This window comes from Peromyscus leucopus, chromosome 10, assembly GCF_004664715.2.
Source record: "Peromyscus leucopus breed LL Stock chromosome 10, UCI_PerLeu_2.1, whole genome shotgun sequence".
NCBI classification, from domain to species: Eukaryota; Metazoa; Chordata; class Mammalia; order Rodentia; family Cricetidae; genus Peromyscus; species Peromyscus leucopus.
This window is the reverse complement of record NC_051071.1, coordinates 76,382,570-76,399,492: the sequence shown is the minus strand read 5'-3', so window position 1 is coordinate 76,399,492 and position 16,923 is coordinate 76,382,570. Positions and strand designations below refer to the sequence as shown.

General features: G+C 37.5%; 1 protein-coding gene across 1 annotated transcript in view; it reads left to right on the top strand.

The window, feature by feature from the left end:
• The window catches only part of LOC119086155 (ankyrin repeat domain-containing protein 17-like), a 70,623-nt gene extending 55,078 nt beyond the window's left edge, over positions 1-15,545 (top strand). The window contains 6 exon segments of the mRNA XM_037208853.1: positions 4,761-4,914; positions 10,352-10,369; positions 10,372-10,507; positions 11,943-12,090; positions 12,313-12,460; positions 15,279-15,545. Of these exon segments, the coding sequence (XP_037064748.1) occupies positions 4,761-4,914; positions 10,352-10,369; positions 10,372-10,507; positions 11,943-12,090; positions 12,313-12,460; positions 15,279-15,523 (849 nt within the window). The 3' untranslated portion in view covers positions 15,524-15,545.
• Positions 15,546-16,923: the final 1,378 nt, after the last annotated feature.

Below are 16,923 nucleotides of genomic sequence, written 5' to 3'. Positions count from 1 at the left end.
GGTCTCAGTAAGTTGTGTAACCACATGTTTGCATATGTGTGTGTGTGTGTGTGTGTGTGTGTGTGTGTATTACATGTAATGGTAATAGTTAAAGATGAGATCATGAATTTTGGAAGATGGACACTGGAGGAGTTGAAGGTTGGACAGAGAGAGATGGGAGTGATGCAGATACAGTGCTCCTGTATGTTCAAAAAATTAGTAAACAATAAAAATGGTGATACATAATCATTTTTGTGGAATACCAATTCTGACAATACATCCACAATACTTTAAATGTAACTTATACTTGTCATACTTAAATATTCATTAACTTTGATACTTTTTTAGTGACAAACTACTAACAGCATTTAGAACATGAAAAGGAGGTATATATGCTTAATATAGTTTAAATTTGAATAAAAGGCTATTTTTCATATTTATGAGTGAATTTCTTGTGTCATTCTATCTGTATTTATTGAGAATAGAACACAAAATCCACTTTAAAAAAGAATATTGAATATTCTTTCTACAGCTCTTGGGATTGAACCCAGGACTTGGTGCATGCTGGGTAAGCCTTTACCATAAGGCTACATGTACAGCCTCAGGTGAGGGAAGGGTTAATGGCGTTAAGGAAAATTCTATTGCTTTTCTCTAATTGCATGTTTACACCACCACTACCTCCACAGTACATTATATTTCTTTACTTGTATTGTTGGCCACTTGTAACATTCATTTTAAAAAATAAGTTCCTAAATAACAAGATTGGTTTTTATGCATTGATGTATAAATGCAGTAGTAAACACTTTGAATATAGATGTCTGTAATGTGTATCAATGAAAAGAACAGTTTTGTTCCCTTCTCCATTTAAGATGTATAATTAGCTTTTCTCCAAATACTCTAAACCTTTTAGAATCAAAATGGAAAGAATATCAGGATCATCTGGTAATTTAAATTCTTTCCAAAAAGTACATTTATGCATTTGTGTATGTGTAAGAGAGGATAGATGGGTACACGTATCACGGTGGGCCTGTCGGGTGAGTGGACAACTGTGTAGTTCCCAGGGTTTCAACTCAGTTGTCAAGCTTGGCTTGCTGGCCCTCGTCAGCCCAAATTTCTAATTCTTTGAAGTTTTTCACCCTCCAAAAGTTTATTGATTTCTGAACATAGATTACCTACTTGTTGGGTGTGCATGTAAGTTAAACAGAGAGAGAACATAGAAACTATGCAAACATACACCATACATGCAATAAATTATTGATACAGGGATGGGGAAACGTGCCGTGATGAACATATGGTGGTCAGAGGACAGCTTATGGGAGTTGTTCTTTCCTCCCAACATGTGGTTTTTGGTAATGGAACTCCAGTTTTTAGGCTTGGCTGCAAACGCCGTTCCTTAGCGTCTCATAGGCCTTGCACAACCTTTTTTTTTTTTTTTTTAACTATGTTTACCGTAGTAAGTCTTCACTAGGCTTAGTAATAATACATTGTAATGTAAGCCGCTAACTTATAAGTTGAACTTCTTGCTGTGAACTGTCCTGTTCCATCAGAGTGAAATGTGTGTGTATCTGCCAGTGCCACAAATAACTTTCCCTCTCTCATCTTAAACAGATTAGTTATTTTGGTCAAAATTATTCTTTTCTACTTAACAATACTTTTGGAGAGATTTGGCACCTGTCATTTTTGCCTTAGAATTGAGTCTGTTTACTTTCTAAAAGCTAACTTAAAAATATTTACTTACTCATCTGTTAATATCAGTTGTGTTCATATTTATATATTTTCCTTTTCATTACATTGGAGTTGTTAGAGATATTTTAGCAGACGCGATTTTGTCATTGCTTGGGCACAGCCTTTTCTTTAGAAAGAATCATCTTTGAACCACGTTACAGAATGCAAAGGCGTTTGTGAATCATAACACACCCAAAAATGCACTTACGAAAGTAGAAGTTGCACTTTACCTGGTAACGTCCCTTCACTTAAGCACTTAGTTAGACTGTGTTGCTCTCGCTTTAGCATGCCTTTGCTGCCTTTACGAACAGAATTATAATTCCAGCACTCAGGAGGCAGGTGGATCTCTGAGTTATGCCAACCTGGTCTGCCAGGGCTACACAGAAACTCTGCCTCAAAAAAAAAAAAAAAAAGAAAGAAAGAAAAAAGAAAGTAAAAGAAAGAAACGGAATGGTATAGCCCTGGCATGTTAACATTTGTTTGAATTTAATATCCTCACAATTTTATGAAAAAATTTAGGCAGTTACATTAGTTTCAGAGTGTTCTAATGTTCATTTGTCTTTGAAATATTAGAAGTGTCATTTATGGGCTGATGAGATGGCTCTATCGTAAGGTGCTTGTGACTAAATCTAGTGACCTGGATTTGATCCCTAGGATCATAAGCTGAAGGAGAAGTGAATTCCTGCAACTTTTCTGTTGATTACCCATGCACTGTGTGATACGTGTGTGTGTGATGTATGTGTGTGTGTGGGTGTGTGGTGTGTGTGTGTGGGTGTGTGTGGGTGTGTGTGTGTAAACAAAAACTTAAAGTATAATTTACCACTAAGTGTGTGCTGATTAAAAATAGCAGTGGTAGGTTGGGGATTTAGCTCAGTGGTAGAGCACTTGCCTAGCAAGCGCAAGGCCCTGGGTTCGGTCCTCAGCTCTGGAAAAAAAAAAAAATAGCAGTGGTAAGCTGGGTGTGGTGGTGCAGAGGTAGGTGGATCTCGAAGTTCAAGGCCAGCCTAGTTTACACAGTGAGTGCCAAGGGAGGCTGGACTATACACGGTGAGACACTGTCTCCGAAACGAATGGGAGGTGGAGAGATGGCTCAGTGGTTGAGAGCCCCGTCTCCTTGCTCCTGCAGAGGACTTAAGTTCCATTCCCAGCACCCATATCAAGCTGTTCAAAGCTACCTGTAGCTAGAGCACCAAGGATCTGATGCCTTAGGCCTCCAGAGTACCAGCACTTGGGTCCATATATATAGCACTTAGGTCCATATTACTCCCATCAGAGAGACAGCCATTTTAAAGTGATGACATTTGAGGATGGAAAAAAAATGTCACTGTCAGTATTTAAATGCTTTTCTGTTGACTGCTTTTCTTACTTTTGTACTTTTAGATACTAGGCCTGAGCATGCTGTGCTCTAGATATATATTACTTTGTGTATGTTCTTTATATTTTATGTGTATGAGTGTTTTGCCTACGTGTATGTCTGTAGACTACTTGCATCCCTGTAGATCCCTTGCGTGCCTTCAGAGGCTAGAAGAAGATGTCAGATCCCATTCATTTGTGATCCATTGTGTGGATACTGGGAATCAAACTCAGGTTCTCTGAAGAGCATCTAGTGTACTTAACCTACTAAGCCATCTCTCTCTAGCCCCTATTACTTTAGTTTCTTATTGTAGTTTTTGCAGTGCTGTGTAGAAGCACCTTAAAATTTTTGCTGGATGTGGTCTTGCCTGCTAGGTTCCCAGTACTTCTCAGTGTGATCTCTTGAGTCCAGGATTTTGATGCTGGACTGGGCAGCATAGCCAAACTCAAATCAACAACAAAACGAGCTGTGGTGGATAGGTTTCTGTTTCCTTGAATTTCTTTCATTTTACTCTTATTTATAGTGAGTGTATCTAAACATATGGTCTATAAACTTTTGTGGGTCTAGTAGATCATTTCAGGGTATCGGGAGGTCAGAATTATTGTCCTCATAATACTAAGGCATTTGTTGTTTCCAATGTGTAGTATGTATGTAGACATTTTCACAGTAGTAAGTAAATGTTTCCTATCCTTAAGGTTGTAGAACCAAAGTGTACAAGTATTGTTCATTGCTATATGCTTGTAGTTAAAGAAAGTGCTTCAGGGCCGGGCGGCAGTGGTGGCTCACGCCTTTAATCCCACCACTTGGGAGGCAGAGGCAGGTGTATCTCTGTGAGTTCAAGGCCAGTCTGGTCTGCAGAAGAAGATCCAGGAAAGGTGCAAAACTACACAGAGGGGAAAAAAAAGAAAAGAAAATATTTCAGATCTCACTTTTCACTAGTTTTTAAAAGATTTATTATCTTTTGAAATTATAGGTATATGTGGATATGTGCACATGAGTAAGGGTTGGTAGGCATTTGTAAATCCTCCAGCTTGGGTGCTGGAACTGAACTTGGATTCTCAGCAAGAACAGTATATATGCTTTTAACTGCTGAGTCACCTCTCCAGATCTCTTTTCACAAATTTTTGAGACCCAAGAAAACTTAGCCACTTTTTTTTCATGAAATGCTTTTTTTTTTTTTTTTTTTTTTGCTTCAGAGTACAACTGTCAAATGATGTCTATTAAACTTGGATTTTTGACAACATCCTCAAAAGATTATTAAAATGAACCTGCCATTTTAATTGACAGTATTTGTTGTAATGAAAATTTTGAGCTCTTAAGCATTAACTGTAATTTTAAAATTCTAAGCGCAAAAACTAAGGAAAAGCCAAGTGTTTAAAATGACTACCTAAAGAGCTGGTAGAGGGACGGATCCAGGATTTATGTTTACAAGCTTAGGCGTATCTTATGCACACATTAAAACTGGAAAGAATGCATGTGATTTCAGTAAATAAAAAGATTGCAGTTGAAGATTGAGTTCTCAAAATCTTCAACTTTTAATTTTCTGTTAGTTTAAGCAGTGGGTGTTAGCTGTTTGAATTTAGAATTTAGAATTGCTACTATACTTATCATTGGTAATTATGTTAAATATATTTTTTCTCCCTCTGATCTTACTTTGTTTTTGTCCTCTTCTCCTCTTTCCTGTCTTCTTTTTCTGTTCTAGGTGGAGTCTTTCATTTTGGACCAGGATGATTTGGAGAATCCAATGCTGGAAACAGCTTCCAAGTTGCTCTTATCAGGCACTGCTGATGGTGCAGACCTCAGGACGGTAGATCCAGAGACACAGGCTAGACTGGAAGCTTTACTAGAAGCTGCAGGTATGTATGTCTTGTGCTCTTGTTAGTCATGTCTTCCTTATTATCCATACCATAGCTCTTGCTACTGTAGTGTGTGCTCCTTTATTTCTTTGAAAAAACATTTTAGGTAAGATTCATTGAGGTTTAATTACAGTGTTGTTGACTGAATTTATTGCTAATGAATAAACTATTGATATCTTTAATACATAATACACATGAAACTAGGTTATATATTAATGGAATATTCTAACCCGAGGCTTGCAATAGTTCTTCTTTGTCCTAGCAGCAGTGATTTAGTTCTCAGTTGCAGTTTGCAGCAACTTTATGATAATAATTGAATGCTTCGAATCCCCCAGTGTGCAATACAGGCTGTATACCTATATAAGTAAAGCAAATTGTTTTATTTTCTCCGTAAGAACATAATTTCAATTGGAGGATTTTATAAATAATTTTTTCTTCCTCATTCTTTCATTTCTCTCCCTAATTCATTCTTTTCTATTAAAAAATTTCACACAAAAGCTTGAAATAGCATAGCAAACTCCGATTGTGATTTTTCAACTTTAATAAGCATCAGTACATGGGTAGACTTATTCATTTTTTATTCATCTTTTATTCATTACTATTCTCTTGACATCCCCGTGTCTTTAAATATAGATATGTACTTTGTTATTTCATATATGATTTCTTGCATATGTATCTCAAGGATTCCTTTAAAAATGGGGCCATAAAGACAGTCGAAAGGGGGAAAAAGTAGAAATTTACTTTTAATGACTCTAAATATCCTGTCTGTGTGGAGAATTGATGAGTTATTTCATAGTCTAGGTTTTGCTTGATTAGATAGAGTAGCCAGTGCTCTTTAACTATTGAGCCATCTCTCTAGCCCTAGAACACCTTTCTCAAGAAAGATGTATGAATGTGTGAGGTTTTTGTTGTTAATAGTTTTGCTTTATTTTTCCCTCATTTTGTGAGGGGCAAAATTTTCTGAGATCTCATGTGAAAATGTCTTACTGTGTTCATGCTTAATAGTTTATGCATTGAAGTTTAGTTTAAAAATAATTTCCGCCCGGCGGTGGTGGCGCACGCCTTTAATCCCAGCACTCGGGAGGCAGAGGCAGGCGGATCTCTGTGAGTTCGAGGCCAGCCTGGCTACCAAGTGAGCTCCAGGAAAGGCACAAAGCTACACAAGAGAAACCCTGTCTCGAAAAACCTAAATAAATAAATAAATAAATAAATAAATAAATAAATAAATAAATAAATAAATAAATAATTTCCTGCAGATTTTTGAAATTATTGCCCTATTGTCTTCTGCTCTTGTGGTGTTGCAGTTGTGAATGGTTTCACTTTCTGCACCACTAGTTCCTAGTCTTTCCCAGAACTTGTGGCATTTGAAAATTGGTTTTGTTTTTTATTGCCTTGGCTTGTCTTTCCAGATTATCAAATTGTGTTTGACTGTGGTGATCTCTGAGTTTGTTTATAGCCAATAGCAATGACATAAAAAGCTAAATTGGAAAGTGTACACATCTCTTTTGCCAACTGATACATTTCACTGTGAGGCATTCACTGGTTTCCTATTGCATTGTAGTTATTTTTTATACAGCCACAAGAAAAAGCACTCAAATGCCTTGTAATTTTTGTATCAGACACTAGAACATAGTGTGGCTGAAATAAATCTCTTGCATTAAGATCTTGTAAACTAAAATCACTGGTGTTACGTTTGTACCTATCTGCTGTTGGGGAAGGTTTGCTTCCAAGCTCTTTGTGGAGATTCAGTTGTGTCTTCTCTTGCTTCCACATTCCTTGATGCACAGCTCCTCTCCATCTTTAAGCCAGTAAGGGCACGTAAAAATCTTTTTATTTCTTAAATTCCCTATCTTTGTTATCCTGATTGGGTTGGACCCACCAGGATAATCTGCTTGATATGCTTTAACTTTACAGTGACAGTAGATTTTATCTTAAGTGAAGTCTTAAGAGGTGGGTAAATAGGGACTGTAAAAGTTCTTATTAATAAAATCAAACCTGGAGCCAAGTATTGGGGTGAACACTGGAAGATCAGAGAGACAGAACAAGCCACAGTTAACCTCACCTGGTCAACTTCTCAGCTGATCTTGTTTCCTCAGACTGGAAGCCTCTGTGTCCTCTTATCCGAATGGCTCTCAGCTGAACTGTGCTGCTCAAAACCTAAAAGCTTAACCAGCCAAAAGCTTCTAGTTCCTGGTCCTCACACCTTATATATCTTTCTGCCTTCTACCATCACTCCCTGGGATTAAAGGCTTGCTTTCTGGGATTAAAGGCGTGAGTCACCGTGCCTGGCTGTTACCAATGTGTCCTTGAACTCACAGAGATCCAGAGGGATTTCTGTCTCTGGAATGCTAGGATTAAAGGCGTGGATGACACCATTTTCTAGCCTCTGTATCTAGTGGCTGTTCTGTTCTCTGACCCCAGATAAATTTGTTAGGGTGCACAATATTTTGGAGAACACAATACCACCACATAAGAGCATCTGTTGCTCTTGGAAATGACCAGGGTTTAGTTCCCAGCACCTAAGCAACCACTGTTAACTCCTGTTCCAGGGGACCTGACCCTATTTTCTGACCTCTTGTCATCATGCATGCACTTGATACACATACATGCTCACAGTTGAACACTTAAAAATACACGTAACAATAAATAAACTGACTGAAGGATAAGTATGCCAGTATTATCTAATTTGTTAGGAACATATTAGTTTTCCTACCTGTGATTACATACAAACGTTTTTTATTTCTTTGGGATTACCTAACATATTACTATGTAGGTCTTTCCTCTCAAATCTGCTGAATTTCTTGAGAGACATGTCTGCAAGTTTTAAGTCTTGTGAATAACAAGTCTGGCTGCTAACACTGTCTCTTAGGAGCAAAAAGGAAGGAACCTGAGGATTGAATATGCAGCATGTTGGTGTTCACTTTCTCACCATCCATCCAATACTTCTCCTTTCTGTTTCCCCCTGTTCCTTGTCTCCTAGTTGAGGTCCTATCCCGTTTGGTTTTAGAGAGTATATGGAGACTTGTACTTAATTGATTAGGTTCAGCTAGTGTCCCAGTTTCATGACCAAAGCCTTACACTCGTTTCTTTATCTAATTCTCAAGTCCTTACTTTATGATCGCCTTGTTTCTCATTGATAGCTGTTTCTGCTTAGTCTGTTCTGTTTACCTTACAATAGAACCTTAGATTTAAAGAGGTATCTTAGTTTTATCAAGGGTGGAATTCCTGTATTGCATTCTGCTTATTTTTATTAAGTTTTAAAAGGAAAGGGAGAAAAAAAATTATTTACCCTTATCTTCAAATGAAACCTAGATGCTGTAATGCCTTCTCTATGTTAAGTCTTGTAGTCCTGTGATTAAATGTCTGAAGTTGGAAAGATTAATCTGGTTACACTTATTTTTGCCGCATCCTGATTATCCACTAAAATTGCTTTTGTGGGCATACATGGTGGTGGGTTTCTGCAGTCCTAGCAGTCTCTACATTCAGGTGGCTGAGGCTGAACAAAGATCAAAAGAAAGGAACTTGGGAGCTATTAGAAGTTCATAGATTAAAATGAACATTTTCTTCTATTTTCATTTTTAAGTAATGACCATTCTCTGCATGTCTGACTAGAATTTGTTATAGAGTTGACAACAGCCTGAGAAATGGTAGCTAATTCTCATTTGGAAATATACCAAATAGATCTCAATTGTGCTCCAATAGACTTCCGATTACAATTTGACTTTGAATATTAATGACACCAGTTGGACAGTAGGGTTTGATCTTAGCAGTGTAGTATTTAAAAAACAGCATGTGGTGGTGTTGGTGGGTTTGAGCCAAGGTGCCCCACAGCGGCTGAGGGAGACACGCCATGCAGACAGGGTTGGCTCTGTCCAAGGGGGGCCACGGTGGAAAGTCACTCATATCATGCCATGGCACTCATGTGGAGAGTTTTGTTATTAAAGGGGGACGGGGACGGGGAGAGGGAGAGAGGAGAGGAGAGGGAGGGTTTTTTTTTTTTTTTTTCTTAAAAGACACTTTACATAGGATGGTGTTGTCAGGACACTGGGAGGGTCAGGGGCAGGCCTGAGTGTTAACAAGCAGACCACGACAGCCTTTATCATCTGGACATCTTGATTAGCAGAAATGAATTTTGGCTGCTGAGAAGTTCTTACTATTTTTGAAATCATAGTTGCTTCTCAAATTTACCTTTAGTTTTATACAATACAGTAGTTGATAGAAGTTTTTGACAGAAAAGCTAGGCAAGTATAAACTTTCATCATAAGACTGTGTAAGTATTGTGCCTTTCCCACTTTTATAAAATACTGTTATTTTACAGAAATGTTTATATTACCAAGTAGATGATCTTTGATCTCAATTAGTTCTACAGTTTATAATAGCGTTTCCTTGCTAAATTTAGGTTTCCGTCTGAATTACTTGTCTGAAATATCTTTGGGCTTGAGATACTGTATGTGTGTGTGTGTGTGTGTGTGTGTGTGTGTGTGTGTGTGTGTGTGTGTGTTGCATGTGAGTGCAAGTGCCATAGAGGTCCGAAGAGGCTGTCAGATTCCCTGAAGCTGGAGTTACAGGTGTTTGTGAGCTGCCTGATAACTAGTAACAAAATCATGTCCTGGAAAAGTGTCAGGTGCTCTTAATCACTGAGCCATCTTTCCAATCTTAGCACCCATGTCTTTAATAAGCACCACAGGTGATGCAGATGGATAATCTGGAATAAAATAATAATGAATATTAATCATGGTAAGCTTGCTTTATTAGAAATATATGGAAATGTAAGTATTATGTTCATTCAGATGTTTACTATTTTTACTTTTGTATTTCTTTTGCTATTCTGAATAATTTTAGAAGATTCTAAGTATATGTGGTAAGCATATGTAGTGAGTTTTTAAGAGGTGGTTATATGTAGATTATCTTTTTTATGCAGCCTGTATTCTACTCATCCATTTTCTTAAAGCAAAAGTAGACATTTACCAAAAATAGAGGGATGTTGCTGACACTTGTGGCGTCAGTGAGTCAAAAATAATTTTTCTAGAATTCTTTTTCTTTGTTTTGCTGTATATTGACTTTATTTTTGGAAGTCTTTCTGCCTGTGGTGATAAAAGTGACTAAATAGCTTATGACTCAATACCTACAGCTCAGTAACCTCTGAACATAGGTTCTTCTCCCAAAGACAGAACATGTTTCAGAGAAGTCTCCTATCTGTCCAGCATAGGCTAAAGACCCACATCTGACACCATAGTGTGTCAGATCATGTATCCAGGGGCCATATGGTGTGGATAAAGTTTTTAGATTCGAGAAGAGTTATTTATCTCAAGATTATAGACAGATATGTCTATTATAGTATCTAAAGCTCATGTTAACATGCAGATTTTAGTAACGTGAGTTTTTTCTTTGTTTTCCTTTTGGGTATTTCCATATTGGTGTGAAAATAATACAATAGGAATAGGCAAGTTATCCACGGCGATGGTAAAGCCTTTGCAGACCCTGAAGTGCTCCGGAGGTTGACATCATCTGTCAGCTGTGCGTTGGATGAAGCTGCTGCTGCACTTACACGAATGAGAGCTGAAAGCACAGCAAATGCAGGGCAGTCGGACAAGTGAGTGCTTTTGTGTTGTGAGCCGTATAACAGGGATTTTCCTAAGAGGGAAATAGTTGATGTTTATGTAGCTTTTTTGTGCCTCATACTATAGCCACTTAACACAGTACCCTTTAAGTTGTGGATTTTTTTTTCTTAATGTCAGTTGTATAAGCAAACTGGGAGATGAATAGCTTAATGAAGCTCAAGAAGATGAGATGAACACCATTGTCTTATGCTGAAAGCCGTTGAGGACTGGAGTGGTAGCTCTTTGTTAAGACAGCTTGCTGCCTCCGCGCGCCCCCCTCCCCAGGCACCTAGTTGAGTTCCCAGCACCCATGGCTTAAAACTCATAAAAAAAAAACCCTTTCACTTATTTATGTTGCTCTTCTTATGTATTAGTGACAAAGAAGTCAGTGCTATTCTATCAACTGTATTTGTTTTTTCAGTTCATATGTATAGTTGTATAGTTTAGAACACAAGAATTTTGTTTCCTGAAGGTTTTTTTTTTTTTTTTTTTTTTGGTTTTTCGAGACAGGGTTTCTCTGTGTAGCTTTGGCCTTTTCCTGGAACTCACTTGGTAGCCCAGGCTGGCCTCGAACTCACAGGGATCCGCCTGCCTCTGCCTCCGAGTGCTGAGATTAAAGGCGTGTGCCCACCACCGCCCGGCTGTTTCCTGAAGTTTTAAAAAAATCATAAATCTTGTTTACATAATGTGAATGTTAGACCAAGAGACTTTATTTTTTGTCTCTCATAGTTCTTGTATATATGATTTTAGTACTAATAAGGATTCAGTGTATTATAAGTAATATTTTAGATTTTTCTGGTGCTATATAATGAACAGAGCATCTGAAGAGGTATCATTACTGTGTTACAGTTTTAGTCCTTACTGCCTTCTGCCTTCTTCCTCTGATTGAAAGTAAAGCTATGTGGGGAGATGGCACAGTGGGTAAAGTTGTTGCTGAGTAAAGATGAGGATGTGAGTATGAGCACTCAGGACACAGGAAGTGGTGGAGACAGGAGACACGATCCTGTCTTACAGATAGGAATAGCACCTTGTCTAAACAAGTTAGAAGGACAGGACGGACACCTGAGGTGATTGTATGAGTAAATACTCTGCTAGTTACTCTACTGTTAACATTACATGCTCCCATCTTGTGTCTGATATTCTTTTACTTGATGGAAGAACTCAGATTGGCTTTCATAATTAGTAGGTGTCTTACCCATTTTATATTTTCTTAATGTCATAGAATTTCTAGCAATTGAACAAAAGCTTAATCTATAACATTTATGTTTGAATTTTTATAATTTCATTATTTACTGTGAATTAGTTGTACATATCTGAAAACATTTTAGAATACTGGTTAATTTTAATTTAGAATGACATGAAAACAATACTTACATGATGCAGATTTTTATATCATCCTCTGAGATGACTCTGTTCTTCTTGCCATAGCCGCAGTTTGGCAGAGGCCTGTTCAGAAGGAGATGTAAATGCTGTGCGAAAATTACTCATTGAAGGTCGAAGTGTAAATGAACACACCGAGGAAGGAGAGAGCCTCCTTTGTTTAGCTTGTTCTGCTGGATACTATGAGCTTGCACAGGTTTGTGTTATAGAAATAAGCCTTTAAAACTACCATTTATTAGGAAAAGAATAAACCCTTTTGCCTGTTGAGCTAATTTCAATACAGACTTGTAGCATACAGCTTGTCTAGTTTTTGATTCCTAGGAATCTTATGCGTATGGAGGTATTATATAAATAAATGTATTGAAAACTTTCAGAGTACTTTCTTAATACTCTATAAACTGTTTTCTTCTTTCTCCAGGTTTTGTTGGCAATGCATGCAAATGTGGAAGACAGGGGAATCAAAGGTGACATTACCCCTTTAATGGCTGCTGCTAATGGAGGACATGTCAAAATTGTGAAGTTGCTGCTAGCTCACAAAGCAGATGTCAATGCACAGTCTTCAACAGGTTATGCATGCTTCCTTTTCAGTTTTATTAGCTAGTAGCATCCCTTTTAATAATTGTTTCTCATGAAGGTATTCACTTAAGTGTAGTTTGTTATTTTTTCCTCTTAACTCTTTGTTCTTTGGGGGGCCCACCACCCACCTCCAAAATAAAACACATGGAAACTTATTACTTCTTTTGAGTGCCTGGCCTTAGCATGGCTTATTACTAGCCAGCTTTATTTTTTTTTTCTTTATTAAGAAATTTTCTATTAATTTTACATACCAACCACAGATCCCCCCTCTCTTCCCTCCTCCTGCCCTTCCCCCTCCAGTCTTCCCTCCCAACTCCTCCTCCATTCCCTCCTCCAAAAAGGTAAGGCCTCCCATGGGGAGTCAGTAGAGCCTGGTACATTCAGTTGAGGCAGGTCCAAGCCCCTCCCCCTGCATTAGTCTAGCCAGCTTTTCTTAAATTATCCCATCTACCTTGTGCCTCTAGGCTTTTATCTTTCTCTATTCTGTATACCTTTCTTTACTTACTACTCCATGGCTTGCTGTGTAGCTGGATGGCAGGCCCCTGGAGTTCTCCTCTCCTCCTTTTCTGGCTCTCCATCTCCCTTCACAGATTTCTCCTCCTATTTATTCTCTCTGTGTGTCAGCCCCACCTATTCTTTCTCTGTTCAGCCATTGGCTAGTCAGCTCATTATTAGACCAATCAGGTGTTTTAGACAGGCAAAATAACGTACTATCTTCAGAGTTAAACAAATGTAACATAAAAGAATGCAACACATCTTTGCATCATTAAAACAACGTTCTACAGCAAAAACAAATGTAAAACATCTTAAAATAAGATTCCACAACACTTAAGTGCTACATATTTGCCCAAGTCTCTATGAGGTTTAAAATAATATTTAAAAAAATGTTTCCTGTTAGGTTTATAAGACATTCTTGGGTTTTTTTTAAAGTATGTTAAGCACTCAGTTTGAAAGACTGCCATGTAGATGTGGAGAAGTATAGCTTACAGTTCTCAAACCCTGGTTTCCTTTTCACTATTAATGCAAGATGTAGGGAAAATAGGATGGACAACAAGGACTAGACCATGATCCTCTAATATTGCTGAATTGTGGCCCAGGAAAAAGAATTATGAAAACATGTCCAATGGGGCATTAGTTTAGCCTAAACTGATTTCTTTTTTTGGGTCAGATCTGGGTCTAATATTGTATTGTATTTTGTAAGTTTTCTTCAGATTAAAAAAAAACAAAAACAAATGTAGTTTTGTGTTTTAAAAAGAAGTCTATATAAAAAATTTACTAAGTTGGGGTTTCTTTTAACATAGCAAGTTTTTAATCACCAAGAAGGGATTTCTTTGTTCATTGTCTTGTCTCATACCTGCAATTTCTGCCTTTGGGAGGCCAAGTCAGGAGGATTGCTATATATTGAAGCTAGTGGAACTGCATAACATATTCCAAAAACAAAAATATGAATCTATTTTAAATTATTTGACATTGGTCAATTAGTATGTGGGTTATATATGATAGGTTTTGGGTATGATGACCTTTATTAAAAATAATTCTTTATGAAACATTTTTTGTATTAAAGCTAACTATAACTTTTATCTCATTTGTGAAGGAAAAAGTTCAGGAAAGAATTGCACAGTTCATTTACAGTTCTCCAAAGTTTTTTTTTTTTTTTTAATTTTAGATTAAAGTATAAATACATTACTTACGTGTTCCCCTGTCTTCCTCCATCACCTCCCATTTTTCATTCAAACCATCCCATGTCCCTCCATTCATCCCCTACCCTTCATTCCCTCTCAAATTGACAGCCTCTTTACTATTTATTGTTACACACACACACACAAATACGGCCTACTGAGTCCTTTTAGTGTGGGTTGTGTGTAAATGATTTTTAGGGCAGGTCACTTGTTATTAGATGACTAATTATGGGGGTTTATCTCTGGGAAACGCTGAATCTCCTCCTACTAGCAGTCATTATTTGCCTGTAGTTCTTTGTCTAGGGCTGGGACTCTGTGAGATTTCTTCTTTGGATGTTAATATGTCCACTGTTGGAATTATTGTTCAGGTCTTGTTTAGATAGCCATTTTATTGATATGTCCTGGGTATGGCTTCCCTGTCAAATCTTAATTCTCTAGTCTTGATAAGTGTATCTGATTTTTCTATAATCTGACATGTATTTTTGTTGTTGTTTGGCAGTACAAATGATTGACCCCAGAATCTTGCACATGCTAGACAAGCATTACCCAAATGAGCTAAGATCCTAGGCCTTTTACTTTGTATTTTAAGGCAGACTCAGAAGAAGTTGTTTAGACTCACTCTGGAGCACAGGCTGGGCTTGAATTTCTAATCCTTTTGCTTTAGCCTTCTAGTAGTTGAGATGATACCCCGTACCACCAGGCACAGGACAATATTGGTTTTAAATAAAAAGGGAGGATTTGAAGTTGATTTCAGATAGAGAAAGTACAGTTAAGTACTACAATTATATGTGTCTATTACTAAATATTTATTATGGACATAGTTTTCCATTTCAGCTTCTTAAATGTAAATTTGATATTTCATTTTTTAAAAAGTTTTACATTTAATTTTATTTATGTGTGTGTATGCACATATGTGCCATGGTACACTTGGGGAAATCAAAGGACATCTTGCTGGAGTCAGTTCTCACCTCCTTCTCCATATAGGCCCCAGGGATCAAACTCAGGTCATCTGGCTTGATATGTCCATTTATGCACTGAAGCATCTCATTGGATTGAGATGTACATTCATTTGTGTTTGTGTGCATGTGAGTGATGCTAATGTCTTTTCTTTGTTTTCTTACCTAAATAGGCAACACAGCTCTTACTTACGCTTGTGCTGGAGGCTATGTAGATGTTGTAAAGGTGCTCTTGGAATCCGGTGCTAGTATTGAGGACCATAATGAAAATGGTCATACTCCTCTCATGGAAGCTGGGAGTGCTGGACACGTGGAAGTAGCCAGATTGCTGCTAGAAAATGGAGCTGGCATCAATACGCATTCCAATGAATTTAAAGAGAGTGCCCTTACATTAGCTTGTTATAAAGGTATAGTATAAATTGTTCTTGAAATAAAATAATGAAATTAAAGTCAGTTTTAAATTATCAATACAACTTAATAGTATATAGTGTCATTAAATGTAAATAAGTGCTGAGCGGTGGTGACGCACGCCTTTTATCCCAGCACTCGGGAGGCAGAGCCAGGCAGATCTCTGTGAGTTCGAGGCCAGCCTGGTCTCCAAAGCGAGTTTCAGGAAAAGTGCAAAGCTACACAGAGAAACCCTGTCTCAAAAACCAAGAAAAAAAAAAAAAAAAAGTAAATAAGATTGTTTAAAGTGTTTTAAAGCTTAATACTATATAGTCTCAAAATTGTAAATATTGTCAATAAAATTGACAGTCTTATCGGAGGAAGCTTATAATTTTAATGTGATTACACTTTATGATGGTTTGGCATATTAGAAATGCTTTACCTTTTGAGAAGGTACACGATAATTAAATGCCAACCGGTCCAAAAATATTTACTAATGAATATGGATTCTTTTGTTTGGGGTTTTTATTTTTTTTGGAGGCAGGGTTTCTCTTTGTAATAACTGTGGTTGTCCTGGAACTCATTTTGTAGGCCAGGGTGGTGTTGAACTGAGAGAGATCAGAATTTGGATTCTTAGGTGGGCCAGATATGACTCCCTGACTCTTTTAAATCCCTGGCTCTTTTCATATCCAAGGGTATGACAGATGTGTGGCTATAAATTGAGAGGTTTTCTTTTTCTTTTTAACTTTTTTTTTTAAGATTTATTTATTACGTATATAGTGTTCTGCTTGCATGTATGTCTGCAGGCCAGACAAGCGCACCAGATCTCATTAAGGATGGTTGTAAGCCACCATGTGGTTGCTGGGAGTTAAACTCAGGACCTCTAGAAGAGCAGTCAGTGCTCTCAACCTCTGATCCATCTCTCCAGCCCCCTCTTTTTAACTTTTAAGAAACTTAAAAAATAAGCCATGCAACTTTGTGTCTGTATCTCTCCCCAGGCCACATTTAGTTCATAAAACACTGTTCAGCATTGATCTGAGATATTAAGGAAAAGGTTTTGCAAGTGCAGATATAAAAGTTAAGGAGGAGGCACTCACCCTCATGTCGGCTCCTCATGTGCTAAGTTTGTAAATGAGTGCCTGCTGAAAATTTCCACTCTGGTCTTTCTTCAGCCTAGCCCTTTTCCTTGCCATTGCTTTGCTCTACTATGTTTAAGAGTGGTCAGGATCTTGTATTGTCTTTAGAACTGATTTTCTTTAAAAGTATGAGACAATAATACTTAGATATATAAATTGCTAAAATTTTAAGCTGTTTAATTTTGAGTGTCTGTTAGCAGATTTTCAGGTAGAAAACACAGTTGAAGTCAGTTAACTTCCTGTTTCTGTTTGACAATTAGGCACAGGGGCTGGTCTTTATTAAGCATTGGTGGAG